The sequence below is a fragment of the Apteryx mantelli genome, chromosome 7, assembly GCF_036417845.1.
Source record: "Apteryx mantelli isolate bAptMan1 chromosome 7, bAptMan1.hap1, whole genome shotgun sequence".
NCBI lineage: Eukaryota > Metazoa > Chordata > Aves > Apterygiformes > Apterygidae > Apteryx > Apteryx mantelli.
Window position 1 is genome coordinate 34,818,447 of NC_089984.1, and position 19,244 is coordinate 34,837,690.

The 19,244-nt window shown below is 44.4% G+C and overlaps 1 protein-coding gene across 12 annotated transcripts in view; it reads left to right on the forward strand.

Moving 5' to 3' along the window:
- The window catches only part of TCF7L2 (transcription factor 7 like 2), a 184,843-nt gene that overhangs the window by 145,785 nt on the left and 19,814 nt on the right, over nt 1-19,244 (forward strand). For all 12 annotated transcript variants that reach the window (XM_067300250.1, XM_067300254.1, XM_067300251.1 and 9 more), the window contains exons 5-7: nt 10,556-10,688; nt 12,856-12,958; nt 15,767-15,853. In XM_067300250.1, coding sequence (XP_067156351.1) covers nt 10,556-10,688; nt 12,856-12,958; nt 15,767-15,853 — 323 coding nt within the window. The remainder of the gene's footprint in view (nt 1-10,555; nt 10,689-12,855; nt 12,959-15,766; nt 15,854-19,244) is intronic.

The window sequence follows — 19,244 nt, forward strand, 5'->3', positions numbered from 1 at the left end:
GGCTCGGTGCTTTGCAGAAATGTTAAATACCACTAAGGGAAAACGGGGGCGGGGGGGGGGACCAGAGCTAACGGTAAAGGTCTGCCAAAAGTCGCCTCTGTGTCACAGTGACAAGAAAATACACTTTTCTTACAGCTCTCCCCCTAAGAAATTTGTTTTGAGGGATTTGACAATCTCGCAGATAAAGTGACTGCTTGCCACACTGAGCCGCTCCCGCTCCCTCACGGCCGGCCGCCGTTTCCTTTCCTCGCCGCGCTCACTCATACCTGTGCAACCTGCCTGCTAGTAGCACTGTCACTGATTTCCAAGGTAACTGCTTTTAGCCGTTCTCAGCAGACATACCTGCGCGGGGGGAAAAGTCCTCTCCCCGCTCGCTGAAAGGATGGTAAAGTGATATACTAGAAAAGAGAGCAGGCTTCTCTAAATTTTGATAACTGCAGCAGACAATTTAGAAATAAGGCACTTCTCACAGCCAACATGACAGTGGATTTTGAGCATTCAGAAAGCACCAGGCCAAAAAACTGGAGACATCTTGATCTTTTAAGACAGCTTTTCCAGTACTTTAAGTGAAGGGGGGGGAGTGGGGAAAGAAAAAGAGAGAGAGAAAAGCTGCAAGGAAAATAATACAAAGCCAGCTCAATTGGCATCTAGACAGTAAAGAAAAAAGTTTTTGAGGTTAAGAGAAGGAAAGACAAAGCTGTTATGTACCCGAGGGATGCAATTTTAGTGGGAATGGAAGATTTGAGTGGTAAAGGAGGAGCGCTTGCCTCTGGGTTCTCTCTCTTCCAGCAGTTCGGCTGCTGGCATCTCAATTTGAATTGCTGGGTGAGTAGCACTTTCTGTGTGCGCGCTTTCCGTCTTGACCATTGAACTTCTTCTGTGACTTCTCCCTCTCCCTCTCTCCCTCTCTCCCTCCTCACTCTCCTTCTTTCCTAGTGTGTGGAATCAAAAAAAAAAAAAATCAAGCTGGCATCTCTCATCTCTAGCTGTGACCTTTGTTAGCGACGCTACTTTTATTTATTTATTTTACGGTTATTGTCTTTTTTATTAGGGCGAAGTGTGACTTTTCGATGACGCTTTAAATTTATAATAGTTGCGAGAAGCTGCGAAGCAAGGTTTTGTCTACACTGAACAGTGCAATACAGCAGAGTTGTCGCACTCCTCCTCTTTTTCCTTCCTCTGCCTGATCTGTGGTTTTGGTTTTTGGGAAGGGGGGGGAAGAAATTCGCTGGCCCTTCCAGGGCGGGATGAGGGAGTGCTCAGGCTGGGGGCAGAATTCGCAGCCTCCTGCAGCAGGTTTCAGGTTCTGATTTACAGATGCTGAACAATGGTTAACAGCAAGGGAGAAGCGTGCGCGCGTGCATTAGCCGTATGTTATATTCGCAGCACTGCCTTCGCACAGTGAACGTGACATCACTCTGTCTTTCTTTCTCTCCTTTGGGGGCGGAGGGGGCCACTTCAAAGCTTTCCTCACTTCAGTGCGTTATTTCCTTAACTCTGTAGCCATGAAGGTGAAAATGGTTTTTTTAGGAGAAAAAGTTGGTTTGTAGCAGGGCGCAATAGGTTGCAATTAAGGGTTTTTGGAAATGATGTGGTTCAATTCTTGTCATAAACAATGAGGGTTTTTTTACTTTTGGGGGGGAAATTAGTGAAAATAGTGGGTACTAATCTGTAATTGGGTGCTTTTGGTCCTGTGTTTGGTTGACTCTCAGTTAAATTTTCTGAATTCTTCAGAAAGCTCAGTCCTAATGTGAAAGATTAAAATTTTAGGGACACCACATAAAAATGCTTTCATCCAGTGCTAAAGGAATATGAAAAATAATACTGAATTATGATAAATATGAGATAGTGTGTGTCTTGGTACAGTGTTTCTGTACTCATAATCAGAAGGCCAGGAGACTTTTTCTCTCCTGTCCTTATGAGAGAAATATACATATTACTGAAAGTAAAGCGACCAGACAACCAATTCTGTACATTCCCTGTCATTATACACACAAACGGAAATGTATTTGAGAATTGCAGACTGTATCTCATTTTAACAGGAGGTTTGGGGGGGGGTGGCCTTTTTCTGCTTTCCTTTTTTTTTTTAACCTCTGCCTATGCTTATGTGGTCACCAGATCGAGAAGGAGGAATTGTGTGACTTCAGCATCGGTGAAACCTTTGCCTGTCTGAATAGCTTAGTTGATTTATATGTCTTTTCTTGTATAAAACGTGAAGGTGATAAATTTCTGTAGAGATTTATAATAATATTAGTCAATATCTAAAATGACAGTTATTTAGATCTTTCTTCCTTCACTGCACATTGTTGCATACGCAGGTTTTACATGACTGAAATGTCATGTAATGATGAAAATTTGAAATCATGAGTGATTGAAATCTTTTAAGCGTTTTGCCTTTAGAGGAGTTCTTTTTGTGGAGGTTTAGGACGAGAGGCCTGATAGCTCTGTATAAATCTGTGTGTGTTCTTTTTCTTCTAAAATATTTGCAGGGCATTTAAATTTCGATGTGCATTCAGTGTTACATTTTGGGCGAGACTTCATATTGAATTAATTTAAAAAATGATTGATTTGGACTTATTTAATTGTATCACTCAATTGTTTTGTGGTGATGCATAACATTTGAGCACACAAATTGATTGAAAGTGAAAACATTTTTTAAAAAGCCTTATTTGTTAGGCTATTTAATATACATTTGATACATATATTGTATATTGGTATTGAGCACAATCCGCTATAATCCGTGAATACTGCATTTTTAAAAGCTGTGCTGAAAACTTGGCATCCTATTTTAAAGTATGATATGCATATTCATTTTTTAATAGTGCTGACATTACTGAAATAGCCAAATACAGGTGGATTTAGTCATACGTGATATTTTTTGTTAATTTTCTATGGTTTTTAGCAGCCTTACATTCAAGTTCTTATTGTAAACAAAAGTCAACAGATAGCTTAACAAAATCAGTGCGGCTATTTCTCCTACAGTGTCTGCCTGTCTAGTGCTGAAATATATGATTCATATGCAAGAAATAAAGCTCTTTATAATGTGACATTTTACAGAATGCTAGACAGTAGGTAAAATTGAGGTAACAGATACTCATACAAAGCACATTAAAATAAGGACTATCAGGGCAATCATACAATCTCTTTTTTGCTTATATTCACTTCTACCTTCTTCCCATCTTTTCTGAATTTTAGCACATGCGTTATTTTTCTGTATCTCTTCCCTCTCCACCCCCTCTGTGATAAGGATCATTTCCTGAAGACCTGTTTTAGTTTCATCAGTCTCTCTACTTAGTATTTTTATATACAAGATACATTTTATGACTACTATTTTGGAGTGTAGTATTTTTTTGTTATAGTCCGATGTATGCTCTCTTTCTGCTTTTAACCGTGTTTTACACAAATGAAGGCTTGCCTGCTATAAAGGAGTTAATATCTGTCTAGTAATTACCTTAAGTATGGGAAGAAGGCATAAAATACTTGTCAGGTTGGGGAAAAAACACCACCTCTCCTTTTTGTAATAGAATAAATAGCTCTGTGCACCTCAGTGCCTGAAACGTAAGGAGCCTGAGCACCTTCCTTGCCTTTCCTTCTCTCACGGGCAAGTTCACCTGTTGATCAAATGAGTTATAACCCAGAGACACGGCGTAAGGCGTAGCTGGATGCGCTCAGGCCCCAGCTTGTGGGCGCATCGGCCGGGGTAGCTCCTGCGTCCGAACGTTGCACGGATCAGGCAGAACAGACGCGCCCGAGCGCTTCCTCTTCGTCAGTAAAGCATCAAGAAAATGAGCGAGGCAAAGCCTAACTGGCATGAACATGATTAAAAGCAGTTTTGGAGGATCTCAAAACGTACAGCTGTGGCCGAACAGGTGCTTGTTGGGCTCTGACCTGACATTACAGTAACACCACGCCGTCCAAGAACGTAGCACTTAGCGTGTAGTTAAAAACTATTTTTACACTTCTCAAAAGCAAGCAAAAAGTCAAAATACTGTAACAGTAAGATTACCATCCACAACAGCTTTGAAAGCGAAGCGTGAGCACACTTAACCATAATGTCTCGCTGCTAACATTTTTAATTCTCCTGCATAAGAACGAACAGGCAGTAATTAGATAGCTAAACCCCAGTTCCCTTCCTTTTACGCCAGAGGATTTGGCATACGCTAATTGTCACCAGATCATTTCACGTAATTGCCTTTTGGCAAAATTAAGTGGAAATTTCCTGAACGTCTTCAACACCCTCTTCCCCACCCCCTTCCCTCAGTGCAGCCTCTCACCCGAAGGATGCGGAAAAAGGCAAACACGGTGGCATAAGGCTCCAGCGTTCAGAGGGCACCGAAAAATAACAGTGCGAAAGCAAACGGTTGTTCTCTGGGATGAGTTGCTGGGCGCTGCAAGCCAGGCGGCTGGTTTGTTGTCTGTCTGAGCGACTGCCGTGGAGCCGGCTTTCGGGAAGCGGGCGCTCGTGGCCGGAGCAGGTGGGCTCTCGCCCGCGGGAACGGCTCCCCGCGCCTGGGCAGCGGCCGCTGCAGGGGTGGGAGGGGGACGAAGCGGTTAGGAGTAGGCAGAAGTGCTGCTTTTATTTTATTTTACTTTATTTTTGAAGGGAAGGGCTGTGGGGGGCTGGTTTTTTTGTCAAGGCCCGGCTAGGGGGGTATTGTGCCAGCACATGGTTGTCAGTGCTCCTGTCATCATTGGTGTGAAAGAAGAAAACGAGCCTTTTTTAGCAGGGAGAGCTGTGATTATCAATGGAGGCCTTGTCTCCTGGTACAATAGGCAGTTAGCTGAGGGCAGGACCTTAGGCAGAAATCAGCTACATTAAACTGTGAAAGGGCTCAGGCCACTGTATCAGCCATAATGGAGCAAGGGGAAGTAGATTTCGGGGGAAAAATGCTTAGTCAGGTGTGAAAACATCCTTTAAAAAAGATAAACTGCAAGTCTACTAGCTAAATGGAGCAGGGTAAAATTAAATCTCTATTCTTTCAGGAAACGCTTCATCACTGGCATTGAATTTTTGTGCTGGGGAAGGGGATGAGGGCTGAGTTACAGACAGCTGCTGGGTTTGGTGGGTTTTAGCTTTTCAGTTAATCTGAGTGTTTGAAGCTAAGCTTGTTGGTTTGCTATGTTCTTGCTCAAGTTTGGTGGTAAAGCCAGAGGTGTTGCTGATGCGTGCGACCCCGCAGCGGCGCTTCGTGACAGGTGCTCTGCTTTGTGGTGGCCGTGACCCTGGCTGGACCCGGGAGGATAAATATGGCAATATTTTGGGATTCGCTTGTGCTTGCAGCTTAGTTTTCTGGATTTTTGCGGGAGAAGGGGGAGAGCGCATTGCTAGGTAGCACCGAGAAGAGATCAACCTTTCGGGGGGGAAAAGAAATCCCCTCTTCCTAGCATCTTTGGTGCTGCAGAGCGGCTCGGGAACATCTGTTAACATTTCACTGGCCACAGTCAGCATGGCTGTAATAGCACCATCTGGAAAATGCGTGGAGGCAAGTTATACACCTATTTTTAATGTAAACTGGTACTGAATGGTACCCTTTGCTTAGCCCGGGGAGCAACTCCAGGAGGGCCTACTAATTCAAGACCACTGTGGACCTTCTGCACCCACCCTGGAGGAGGGGAAAGGCTGACAAACCCTCCTCTGTGCTGCTTTTGTTTTATTGTATTAGGCTCATAAAGGCACTTTCAGGCCCCATCTTTCTTCCGCAGAAAGGGAAAGCAATAGGGGAACAGTGAAGAGGAGGACGTGGCAAAAAAAGACAGGCGGAGCTCTAGCCCCATTTGTTTCCGCTGTGCCCTGGTTAATAGGTTTGAAGGGGAATGGCGAGCTTTCCCTGCGCCCAGGTTGCCCGCAGTGGAGGCCGGGCGGGAGGCTCGGGGCTCTGGGACGCAAGTGCCTGATCAGTCCTCCCCTCGCCGCGTCGCGCCCCGCGCAGCTCGGGGCTGGCGGTCCGCGGTGGCCACCGGCTGTCCCCGGCCGGCGAGCAGACCTCGCCGCTCTGAGCGCGCTCGCGAGGTCGCCCGGGCCAGCGCCGGGGTCTCTCCCCGGGCCGCAGCGGCGGGAGCTCTGCTCACGGGCGTGCGGCGTTTAGGGTTGCTCCTGGGAGCAGCCTCCCTTGTCCCTGCCCCGTCGCTAGCGGCTGAGCCGGGCCGAGCCGGGCCTGCGGAGCGCCGTGCCGCGCGCCGGGGGATTTGGCCGCTTAGGACCTGCAAGGGCAGGACGGTTTTGTCTCCTCCTTAGCTTCGCTGTTTTTTGCATGCCTGCTTTTACTAATGCTACATTAACCCAGCAAGGACAGGTCCACTGGTTTCTGTATTTTTCTCTGACTTCGAGTTACTATCATGTTTGTATTACCAAAGCCCAAACTCTGAATTTGCAAACAGAAATGGCAGTAGCAAACTCTTCCTGTGGCTGGTTTCTCTTTGTGTATTCTACAATATGCCGTTTCATTTTATGCAAGTCTTAGGTTGCTTTCAGAGACTTAGGAACGATTGATTTATACAGCATGTATTAACTTCTTCAATAAATGGGGAGTATTCATCAGTGGGGTGTATTAAATTGGGCTGTAAATGCATAGAAGCATCTTTCATCCTGTTAATGAAATGTCCTTACCATACAACAAAGACTAATACACAGTGATTTATACACACAGTCCCCTGCAGTTTTAATCCAAAGTTCAGATATTTTTCTTGTTTTTGTTTTTTCCTAAAGGCACCTACCAGAACATAAGCTATATGCATCTCAGTATCCCTCTCAAATGTCTCGTCGGCCCAAAATTTGGGGGAGGGTTCATTCCAAAGTTCCATTATTTAAAATCAGCTGTGTTTTAAGCACTCCCAGAACCATTTCAAATTCATATATAGAGATTTAGTAGTTGAGTCCCTATGGGGACAATTTCCTCTGGTTTGCTTCAGGCAGGTGTTATCAAGAAAAGCAAACTTCTGTTGTTTTTTCTGCAATTCTTTGCGGTGCCCTCTAACCTAGCATGTGAGACCCTAGCTTTCAGCAGAGAGGGGTGATTTATCGGCAGATGACTTGGTACTTTGTAGATACTGTGATTCTCTACAGAAATCTCTGCTTGTTCTCTTCCTATTACCACATGCACTGATGCTAATCTGCGTATACCAGTACAGCTCCACTTTCCGTGTATGACATAGCCATAAATGGAATTCTTAAAAGTTGCCAGAGAAATTCCTGCATCTCGGAATGGCTTCTAGCTTAAAACTGCCCTCGATAAAGTACTAGCAAGTGTATGTTGGAAAAGGGCCTTTTGCAGGGGGAAGGCTAAGGTCATCTACGAGGTGTCTCCTCCTATTGATGGCTTCTGCAGTTTACCTTTCGCTGCCAGTGGATGGGGTTAGGACCACACTCGTTACTCAGGCAGAACTCCCATTGACTTCAAAGGTAGATGCATATGCAGGATTAATCCTGCTCTTTTCCAGCTAGCCCTTTCTGTTTCTCTTTCCCAAGGAAGCTGTTAACTTCAGGAATGCTGCTTTTAAAGACCAGCTTATTTAGCATATTATGCATAATTATCTCGACTTCCAAATTGCGTGTGCTATTCCGAACTAGGTCCCCTTTTCTCGGTGTGTAGTAAAGAATATGACATAGAATACAAACCTAGCCAGAGGACAGTCATACAGGTGCAGATGGATTTGCAGAGGCGCTGGTCTGGACTCCTCTGATTTGGACAGAGTATTCTTAAGTGTGTAGATGGTAGTTTCCCCTTTTCCCTCAATACATTTCCCTCCTCCCCCACCCCTGCCCCAGTATGATCAGAGCAGGAAAAAAAAATCATACCTGTATATGAATTGTCTGTTTGACTTAAGGGTGGTCACTCAAATAAAAATGACTTACCTGGGGAAAAGTTTGCAGACTAAGGTTCAAACTCTTGGTTGTTGATTTCTGTTTGTCTTTTTCTTTCTTCTTTTCCCTGAAAGCTGTTAAGTAAAATACCTAATAATCTAGCACTCGTGCCATTTTACCAAGGTTTTGCGGGGGGTCTTGGTATATCAAAGCAGTGGGAGGTGGTTTCCCACAGCTTACATGTGACTCCCTATGGTATATCTGTCTTTGGCGATACAGACACCGAAGTCCAGCTTTCCCCTCAAGTGTTGTTTCTTGTTTGTTGGCTTAAGTCTGCCCCTCTGATGTTATTCTGTCACTTTTTTTTTTTTTTTTTAACTAACCAGTTCTGATTTCTACGAAAATAAGCTCTCCATGGAAGACAGACATTAATGCTGTTAGCCTGTCAGGATCGGGATGAGAGTTTCTGGCAATAATGTGAAAACAACTGTGAGAGCAGAGAGCTCTAGCAGCCACCAGCCACACTCCATGTCGCTCAATAGCAGGAGTTCACAGGATTCTTAGCCAGCAAAAATATCCCCCACTGGGAACTATCTTTTGGGGGGAACCAGAGTTTCAACCAGTCATTTGGCATACAACGTTGGGTGGTGCTGAACAGCAGCCTAGTGGTTTGGATGGTGTGTGATATGATTTGTTACGTGATACCCTTGCCAAACCTTTCCGTACTTTTGGACTGCTCAGGTGGTTGACGTGGAAGAAAATAGATTTTTGGTCTGAGCATTTCTGTTGGCTTTTTGGATTAAGGGGCTAAATCCCCGTAGCTGCTCTGATGTAAAACCACGATGGTTCTTTGTGGCCAAGGCTTGTCCTTGGTTGTATAACTGACAGAAGTTATGACCTACAGCCCAGCCAGCACAACGTGCTGCTGTGATTCATAGTCTTGGCTGTCTCAACCATGCTCTGTTCGTGGCTGTTTGACGTGGGACTCTGCTGCGCCCAGTGCTTGTTATTAGGGATGGGTCCTTCTGTATAAGGGTTAAAAAGAAAAGAAAAGAAAAGAAAAAAGAAACAAGGTAAAAGTTGTGGGAAGAATAAGCACTGGCATTTCTCTTTCTTCTTTGATGCGTCGTTTTTTTGCAAATTGTTGAATGGGTAAGGCAAATAGACACCTGCACGCCAGCAAATGGATCATACCGCAGATAGTGAGTGGCAGGGGCTGGCCTCAGGGAATCTCCCGCCGTGGGGAGAGGACTGTAAGAACCGAAGCTCTGTTATGCCTCCACCAAAGAACGGCGAAGGGACGTTTTTTGTTTGTTTGAGGGAAGGCTGACATTTCTCTTCTTTCTCTTGGTCTGTTCTCCCTCTTCCTCCCCCCAGTATAGAAACTCATTCTCAAAGACTAACTGAAGTATTTTTGAAATGCTTTTAAGGGAAGCTCAGAGCGTTCAAACCCAGATCAGATAAGAGCGTGCTGAAGTCCGCACCGGGAAGGTGTGTGTGTTTGGGGGCGCGGGTGGGAGCGAGCTGTGGCGTGACAGCTTGCAGCTGTAGCCGTCTCCAGGCATGGGGGCTGCCCGGAAAGCACTGACGGACCCTGAGCTGCAGTGGCGCTCTCGGGTGCCGCTGTGGCATCACTACTTTATTTTAATGTGATTCCTTTTACTTGATGTTAATGCAAGTTGTTCCTTACTTAAAGTAATAAAAGGAAATGAAGACACATTCTAAAATGAAACCTGACTCTAATCCATTCATCATCTAATACCAGCCTCTTTATCTTTGCTGGTACCTAATCTGGTTAAATGTCCCTGTTGTAGGATTTTAGTGAAAATCCTCTATGGGGAATAGGGTTTTTTGCAATTGGATTACTTGCAGTAAATGGTCCAGCAGTTCGCTTGTTTCAGCTTAATTTTTTCTTTGTGATCTTGTAAGGGTAAGTTACAGTTCAGCCTGCCTTCTCCTTTCATTCATTCATTCGTTCGTTCTTTTCTTGTGCTGTTAAGAAAAAGATTTTTTTCCCCCAGAGCTAGGAATGTGACAAGTAAAATCTCGTGATATCTGCGTGATTATTCTCCCCACAAGAGTTTTAATTTCAATGAGCTTTATGTGTGTTTTTGACATTATATTTACAGCTGAATATTTTAGTAGCCTAATTCACCAGTACCCAGTTTCCATTTATTAGTGCTCTCTGATGAATTGATAATTAATCAGCTCTCCTAAGATATATATATATATATATATAAAACATGCAGGTGATCTCTTGTCAGCTTAATGCTTGCTGATGAAGGGAATACTCTAGCACTACAAGGCTTTTTATCTGGAGTATTCGCAATGAACAGTAAAATGCAGAACTGAAAGTGGGGACAGGAAGGGGAAAGGAAAAGACCTTCAGGTCAGTGAGCGTTTGGGTCTCTGGCTAATTAAATGGGGGACTGTCGGCCTCTCCCGAAGGAGTTCGCCTGCATCTGAGGGCCAAGGACGAGATTCTAAAATAAGAAGAAAATTTTAAAATTGCTGCTGCTCCATACAGGAGCACAAGAGGTCAAAAAGATTAAAGAAACTCGTGTGCAGGGAAAGTGTGTGAATAGGTTTCAAGCGGGATGGAGGGGGAGCTGCGGGGGAATGCTAAGGAGGGATCTGGAAATGTATGAGGATCATGTCGAAATCCGGATACGCTGTTTTCTGTTTGTTGTACCTCGTGCTACAAGGGGGAGTCTGCAGCTCTCCTAACCCCATCAACCTTTTTTCTCTTGACAGTCTAACAAAGTGCCAGTTGTGCAGCACCCACACCATGTACACCCTCTTACGCCGCTTATCACGTACAGCAATGAGCACTTCACACCAGGAAACCCTCCTCCACACTTACCAGCCGACGTAGATCCAAAAACAGGTAGGTGGGAACTCGTGTTGTGTTTTGAGGGTGGGTGGGTGGATCTTCCCATTTTGCATATTACGGGGAAGGGGTGTGGTGGGGAAGGGTTTCCCATGCCACAGCACCAAAGGGGGCATGTAAAATGTAAAGCACATGCAAGAATCTGGACAAAATAGTTTCTCTTCAAGCCAATTAGGCTTCAGAAGGAAACCTACTGGGTGGATTTTCATAAAGCTTCTATGTAGTGACACCAGAATTGCATGCGTGGGGTCGTTTGCAGGTGTGTTTCTTTGCAAGCGTGATACTCCATCTAGTAGCTGGATCTGTTAACGACTTGGTTTGCATGCACGACCCAGAGAGTTAAACATGTACGTTCTGTGATCTGCACTTAAAAAATTGCAGCTGGAATTTTAAAGGTGGTGGGTCATGACCGGTTTCAAAATGAAGCTCTTTTAATTCCCCAAATCCCATTGTTTCTGTGTCAGGAGTTCAGCCATTTTTCTCCTATAATGTTGAATTTTCATCTGCCCTAACTACTTAACTCCAGCTATATACTTGCAACTCTTTTCCCCAATGTAAGTCTACCCAACTCTCCGTTCAGCCTGAAGGGCAGCCTTGAATGTAGAGCAATGTATAAAACCCTGACTAGATTTATTGGTGTTACAGAATAGAATTTACATGTTATTCTAACTTTTTAAGAGTGCCTGTTTAACCTGAGGGCCCAGAGAAGTCAAACAGTGTCAATCTTCCTTCTTCAGGCTGCATTGAGTTCTTAGTGACAGTGTTTTTGTTTTTGTTAATCCAAATCCCAGCTAGTTAATTAGAAAGTACATCTGAAACTGAATTCATGTCAAGAGTTTGTCAAAAGAATAGCTTTGTGTTGTCCCTAACGCATGCAGATAATTTATCTAAGCTCCAGCCCTTGAATGAGGCAGTACATTAGCTGTTTTTCACTGCATACGCTTCAGTTGGGGCCCCTTTTAATTGTACTTAATGCTAACTTCACATGGCTTAAAAGGAATCCATCTAGCCATCCCTGGGTATTGCGAGTGAATGGCATAGTCAACCCCTCATTTAAATAATGGTAGTACAGGGAATAGCTTTTAAATGGTTATCGTAAAACATATGATTAACGTCTGTAGACTGTTTACTTTTCTTCTGTGAACATTCTTTCAAGTGTGCAAATAGCTCACTGTATGGTTAAAGCCCAGTTAATCTGTTTGGTTTTTGTAATGGAGAAAAAGCAATGTCTGCATGAAAATGTCACACAAGGAGATTTAATTTAGAGATTAAAAGCTTCCTGAGTGACTTTAAGAAAATAGTTTTTGGCCATGAATACAGTGCCCCTTCCTTTTAATGCTCTCTGTTTTAATTTTGCTTCTATTATGTTATTGTGCTCTGGCTTGTTACTTGAAAGACCCAGTCCTGTAACCCTTGCTCAACTGAGTAATTCCTACTTGCTCTAAAGGTAAGGAATGTAAGATTCAGGCCTGATACCTGGAGTTGAATTCTGCTCTCTGAACAGGAGCTACGCCATTTCAGCGAAGGCAGATGGGCTCGCTCTCCTCTCCCCACGCACCCTCTGCCTCAGCCCCCCAGTTTCACCCACCATTTCCAGCACTCTCTCCCCTCTGCTCCTTGGTTTCGGGAAAGGGTACGGATGCAAAACCAAACATCTTTTATGCACCTCAAAAGTGGAAATCATTTGCAGTTATACTGACTGGGTAGCTCATTTTGGAGGTTCCTTTGGAATAATGCCGTGCTATTGAGCACACAGTCAAAGTATAGTTAGGACCTGTGTTCCTGGTGACTCTGAGAACAAAATAACCATGGACTCGATACAGAGGCTGTCTTTCCGTTGAGCATTTAAGCACACTGTCACACCCAACCTCTAGCTGAGACTACTAAATTCTTAACCTAAATAATAAAATAATAATTTCTGGTTGAAGAGATGACCAAGGAGAGAATCGCATCAATTTTTCTGGTTGAATCTCATTTAACAAGATACCAACAGGCTCCCTTTGTAAACTAAGACTGAGAAACATCCTTTGGAAACTCAAAGCAAAGTCATGAGCATTGTAATAAAAAAGAATAGTTATCAATAGAGAAACATATATGATTTTTACTTACATTTCTGTATTTTCATGACTCAATACTAAAACCACTTTATTTTCCTCTTCCTTAGGAATTCCAAGGCCTCCACATCCTCCAGATATATCTCCTTATTATCCGTTATCACCGGGCACTGTAGGACAAATCCCCCATCCGCTAGGATGGTTAGTACCACAGTAAGGAGTTCCATTTTTTTAATTTCCATTTTGTTTTTGGTGTGTAAAATTTATGTTAAAAGCTTGTGTGTACGTGTGCGCATGCGTGTGTGTATTGAGATAAGTCTGTTTGCCAGCTGCCACTTTATTGAGTGGTTATCAATTTACCCACCTCATAAAGATTAATTAAAACTTATACCAGGTCATGTGGTCTTAAACAAACATGGGCAGTTGGGCACAGCTTTGCATGTTGTCTCAACTAGCTGATGGCTTGTGAAGCATGAATTTTTAAACTCTTCTGCAGAAATGTCCTTTTCATATGAATGCCCTTATGCTGAGCCATGTTTTTTGTTTTTTTTTTTAATATGCCCTGCAATTTGGTTTTCTGGGCGCTCGTGGTGGTTTTTAATGGACGTCCTTTTTAATTTTTTTTTAACAGAACCATCCTCACTATACATGTGCAATCTTAAATTTTATTGGCTTTCCCTGTCAAAGCCCTGTTCATTTTTCTTGAGAAGCAACAGAGCTTTATGTTGACTAGCAAAAAGCATTCTTGGTCAAAGTGATGTTGGACAGTTGGTATCTGAGGAATGGGGTTTTCTTGCAGACAAGAAAGAGGAATGAGTTTACTTCCAAATCAGCTAAGAAAAAAGCCAGGGAAAGTAGCGGGGGGTTTTTTGTTTGTTTGTTTTTTCACTTGCAAAGCCTTGTTGGGAATGAGGTTCCCTCCAATAACTGAGTCCCTATTTTCTTTTTTTCTCCATGATGCCATCTCTGCAATGGATTTATAATGAATTTCCACGCTGCCTAGGCCTTTTGTGCAGCATATTTTATTTAAATACTTTATAAAATGCATTTGTGTTGCTGAATACAATGGCTCTGCATCATAAATCAACATTATTATCATATTTTTCTCACATAACAGGCATTTAGGCCTCATCAATGCTGGGGAGATTGTATTTCTTTAGGAATGAATTGCCCTGAGCTAGAAGGATTTTGTTCCTGCTTGAGGTTATTTGGCCAGCTGTGCTAAAATACCTCTCTGCTGGTTTGCCCTCCTTAAAGAAATGGGATTTACACCACGAAGGAGAGGGGGCAGGAGCTGGGGGTGCGCACGCAGACCTCAGGCAGGGAGTCAGATTGGCTTAAGAGGCTTTGGGGGCCTCTTGCGGGCACAGCAGCCCTGGGTCCTAGCAAGGCGTATCGGTGCGGGTGCAGGAGACCGGCACCTCGGACCGCTCCCTCAGCAGCCCGCCCCGGTCGCCCTGCACGCTGCTCTTGGTCGCAGCGCGGTCGCGCACCTCGCTCAGAGCTGGGGGCTTTCTCCCGCGGGCGGGCGGACGTTTGGCAGCTAGCCTTCTGCTCGCCCCTGAATTTCCCCAGAAGAGCGCGGCACGACCAGAACAAAACCCAGAGCGCTGTTCTCTGAAATCATAAATTCCTCCTCATTTGTGCCGATTTACTTTCTGTGTAGGAAACCCTGAATGCTGGTGGGATGCGTGTCAGCTTCTTTTTTCCTTCTTTTTTTGCTTGCAGGGCCTGGCTGCAGTACAGCCAACTTACCTTCTTCTGTTGTAACTGCTTAGCTCAATTTTGCATAGTAAATGCCTCAGTATTTAAAGCAAATATACTGAGGTAATGCCAGAAGTCAGCAGCATTAATCAAGTGAGGATGTAGGGAAGAAATTCCTTGTTGTCGCTGACGGGCTTCTCATTGTACATTTGTGTCTCAGCGCCTTATGTGCCTTAAAACGACATGGGTTTGTCCTCCTTGAGCCTTGTTTCATGTCTGCCAAACCCAAGCCAGCGTTGCCGCATGTGGCCAGTTTCAGCATCCGAGTGACAACGGCCACCTTCGTCACAGGAAGAGTCTGTCATCACCATGAGTTATCATAAGCCAACACCAGTGGCTTATTTACTTACCCACAACTCTTGCAGCTTCTCCCTGTGTTTTTTGTTGTGGGATGATACCTTCATATTCACTTTTGCTCTAATAGAGCAGCATGGCCAACCTCTCATAAGTAACCAAAAGTTTTTGTTTCCCCTCATTGCCACTCATGTTTCACAGTCAGCTTCTCAGCCCATCTATCCTCAGTTGGCCTGGATGTCTCTAGCATGGTACCCCTCCAAAGAAGGGATCCTACCCCTTCAAATGATATATTTGAAGGACAGATAAAAAGAACTAGCCAGCACAGACAAACCTCAATCACAAAAAGTTGTGTGTCTTTCATGAGGATGCTGTTTTGCATGTTGCTGTATTTTTTAATTATTGTAATGAGGTGTGATTGTCTATTGGTTACCCACAATACTTCTTGGGGACTCTCCCCCGGTAACTCTTGTCAACACTTGTTAATCTGACAAAAGGCTACAAATTAAGCTCTGTTAATTTAATGTTTTCTCACCGAGATCTAAATACCGAAAGAGGCCCAAAGCGCAACTGAAGTCCTTTGATTCACTGTACTTTATTTTGGTATAAATTTACATTCATTATTGTTTTCCTTTGGATGTGTAGCCCTCAATTAGTGTGATGGCTCCATTAAAGCAAGCGAGACTTCGCCTTTAATTATTACAACAAAACACCTAGTTTCAGCTTGGGGAGAGGGTCTCTATTGACATAAGCAGAGGTTATAAAATTTAATTAGCCATTCCTATCAGATTTATGGCATTCAAATTGTTCCGTGTTTCTTTCCTTTGATCCTTGCTGTACAATCCCCAAGATTTTTGTTCTGATCAAATGAGAATAAAGCTTACTGTGCAGAGAGAAGTTTTTTGTTGTTTTTTCCAGCCCTTTTTTCTTTCTCTCATTCTCTCCTTCCCTTCTTTTTGCCAGGCAAGGTCAGCCGGTGTACCCGATCACGACGGGGGGTTTCCGCCACCCTTACCCGACAGCCCTGACTGTCAATGCTTCCATGTCAAGGTGAGTTCAAAGGACCGCGGTCCTGAGTCAAGAGCAAGTGTAACTCCTCCTGGCGGCCCCCGCTAGCGGAGGGTATTTCTTCGAGGAAATGTGTTTCTGGAAGCACTGTAGTGAAACAGTCGCTCTCAGTTTTCGGTAGGGTGGAGGAGGAGAGGACAAGCAGCACCTGTTTGATAAGGAGAGGGTGCCTTAGTGCTATCGTGGGCCTTTATGAATTTGTTTTCGAGGGAGAGGGAAGTCGTCTCTAAAAGGCAACTAAATGAAAAAGCCAGGAGAATATGATGTTGAAAAAGCAAGGAGGAGAAGTCATGACACTTTTGCTTTCCCAGTGGCTGTCACCCAGAGCAGCGCTCTGCGTGAGAAAGGGGAGGCTCGCGAGGGAGCGGGGGGCTGTTATCCAAGCAGAGTTGGGAGGAAGGTTATTGTGCTATGTTTTCCCCTTCCAAAGCTCCAAACACTGATAGTCAACATAAAAGGACCTGCCTGACTCTCTAAAGCTTTAGAAGTATATATTTCTCCCCCTCCCTACCTCCAATTAATTCCATCTAATTTTCCAGGGGCTGCTAGTTTTATTTACAAACTGGTTGGCAGCACTATGTTTAAGTAACCACTAATTGCTCCTAATGATAGTTTTATTTTCTGTTCATCTGATTTTCAGTCTGGTTAATTAAATCGGTGGAGGTTTAGACTTTCCTGATGGGCTGAAACAGCTAATCCATTTTGATGATGCCACATAATTAAATTAGCATGCATTATATAGCAAGGTTCCACGTCTCTTCCCCACTCTGTCCCTTCCTCTCCATCTCTGCAGTTTAATATGTGGAGGTTGGTGTATAGAGGATTTAAGGAGGCAAAGATTTAAATTTAAAAAAAAAAAAAGCACACACCACCTTGAGCAATGGAAACAAACAGCCAGAGCTCATGAGTGCATGAGTAGGGAAACGCTCTGTTATGTGCTTTAGATCAATAGAAGTAAAGGTAAAAATTAAAATCTGCCCTTGTTGCTTCAGCAACTAAAGAGACACAACTGGAAAATCAACTTAAAAAAAAAAAATTAATAGACCCAGCACAGAGGGGAAAAAAATCCTGGTTTGGGGAGAGAGCTGCAAATTTAAACAATAGTTCCCTCCCTCCATTTAATCTTTTTAAATATCTACAAAAGATTTGCAGGCATAGTGCGAGGCAAAGTAGAGCTTGATTTAATTTAATTATTATTAGAGAGGCTAGTCATTTGGGGGAGGGGAGAGATGTGGGAGGGGGGAGGCTATATTCCCAAGATAGGCTTTATGAAAGGTATCTAGTTAAAAAGAGTACACAGCAAATTAAATACATTATTGTGGTAATGGGACGACAGAAGTAGAGGTCTATTATACTTATGGCAGTTATAGGAAATGTAGGCTCCTTGCCCTGTTCTAGCACATCCTTTGATATTCATTCCATTCAGCAGCAGGGCCAGGACTTCTCAGAATTAAGTGATGGGTCATTATACTTTAAACACCATGGAGAAGCCTAGATTGGCAATTAAACAGCACTTGCTGACACTCGCTTGTGCCACCCTGTGACCCCCTTTAGATTGAGTTGTTGGAGCTCGGGGCCCTCAGCCTGCTAAATTGGTAGCAGGCACTTCTCCTGACGAGGGCTGGCTCTGAAATCTGCCGGCTTCAAAGGGAGCAAGATCATGTATAAACCATAATGTGGGTGCACCGTGGCTCAAAAAATAAGGCAGGAATAGATGAAATGTTACAAGTGCAAGGGGAAAATGAGAGAATAATGACAAATCTAATGCAACTCAAAGCAGAATTGTTGCACAGAAAAATGCATCCCACTGCTTGTGCATAAAATCAAGGCAGGCAGATGACATCCAGTTAACAGAAACATGTCAACAGTGAAGTAAAGTGAGAGTGAGTAAGAGAGAAGCCCCTGAGACAGCCAGGAACAAAAAATTAGTTGTCCTTAACAAGTTAAGACTCATCATTATATTCTGGCTTGGAGCCATAAAAGGAGACAGTGGTGTATAATGAGCTGCTTAGAATTTTTAGGGTGTTTATTGCAATTCATGGAATACTTGTCTAGAGAAAAAAATAAGGGGGGATGTCTCAGGCGAAGGTGAGGGGTGTGTGCACTTGCACCCAGCCTTTCTTTTTGTCTCCACCGTGTGCCCGTATGCACACGTACCCTGGCGCGCACGCAGGCTGATGAACGCATTTGAGATGTTTATCCTTTGTTTCAGCCTGGAAACTTCTCCCCCGGTTTCCCACGCGCAGGGGCACCCTTGGGCAGGCGGCGCTCTGGCGCGTGGCTCGGCACGTGTTTTCGCACGCCCGCTCTATCAGCGGGAGCACCTGCCTGCGGTGCCGGGCAGCTCTTGCCCCGCGTGGCCAGCGCAGCCGGCGCTGACGCCGGTGCCGCTCGGCAGGCGCGCCGTTGGCGGCTGGCCGCGGGATAGCAGCCCCGCAGCGCCGCGGTGCAGGCCAGAAAGTCGCCGAGCCGTTCGCTGCGTCGGCTCTGCCGGGGCGTCGAAGCCAGGGCAGAGCCCAGCTTCGCCCACCTTGCGCTCCAAGGCCTCTTCCCTGTTTTCCGAATCGCTTTTAAATGTGATTCCTGTATTTACCTGCATTATCATGTAGACCTTTGGAGCATATAATGCTTCCCAGCCCGGAATATTCCCAAAGCTTAGTAATTACAGTTCATTAGTTAGAGTATGCATATGAATAGTTTATAAAAGGTTAATGGGTGACTAATAATGATTTTAATAAATGGTTTAGACTATTAAGGTAGTGTCTTCAGGTTGTTTCAACCATTTACAACATTTTTCTCTGCTTGTAGCATCCCCTCACTCACTTCTTATGCATGCAACATGCTTAATAACATCTCTTGATCCTTTATGACCCCTCTATAATGTGTCCTTAACGTAAATGGAGACTGGGTTAACTGACTGATGGGCAAACAGTGCACCCACTACAAAAAAACAACTGCTGTGAAAGCAAATGGGGAAACAGTTTAACAGCATTACAGCACACAAACACTGCATAGCAGTTAAGTGGTGGTAGTGGAAAATACCTTTTGTAATTGAAATTTCAGGGGAAATTCAGTTTTGCAGAATGTAATTACTGAAGTTGGAGTGCAGCCAGGAACCCAAAATTAGCACTCTGCCCCACTCTGCCTGGCGTGCCACTGGGCGCCCACGTGGAGATGCACAGGCACGCGGGCTTCAGGCCTGGCACCTGGCCCGCTGGGGTGCTGTCTGAACGCGCCCTCGACTTTGGGCTCTGGGGCACCGTTTTCTAGCCCGAAACATAATGAGGAGCGTGCAAGTCCAAGAGGCAGGGCTGGCTCGGAGGGAGAAGCCGTTTTCAGTGTGAAATAACAAACGGCCACTGGTGACAAACGC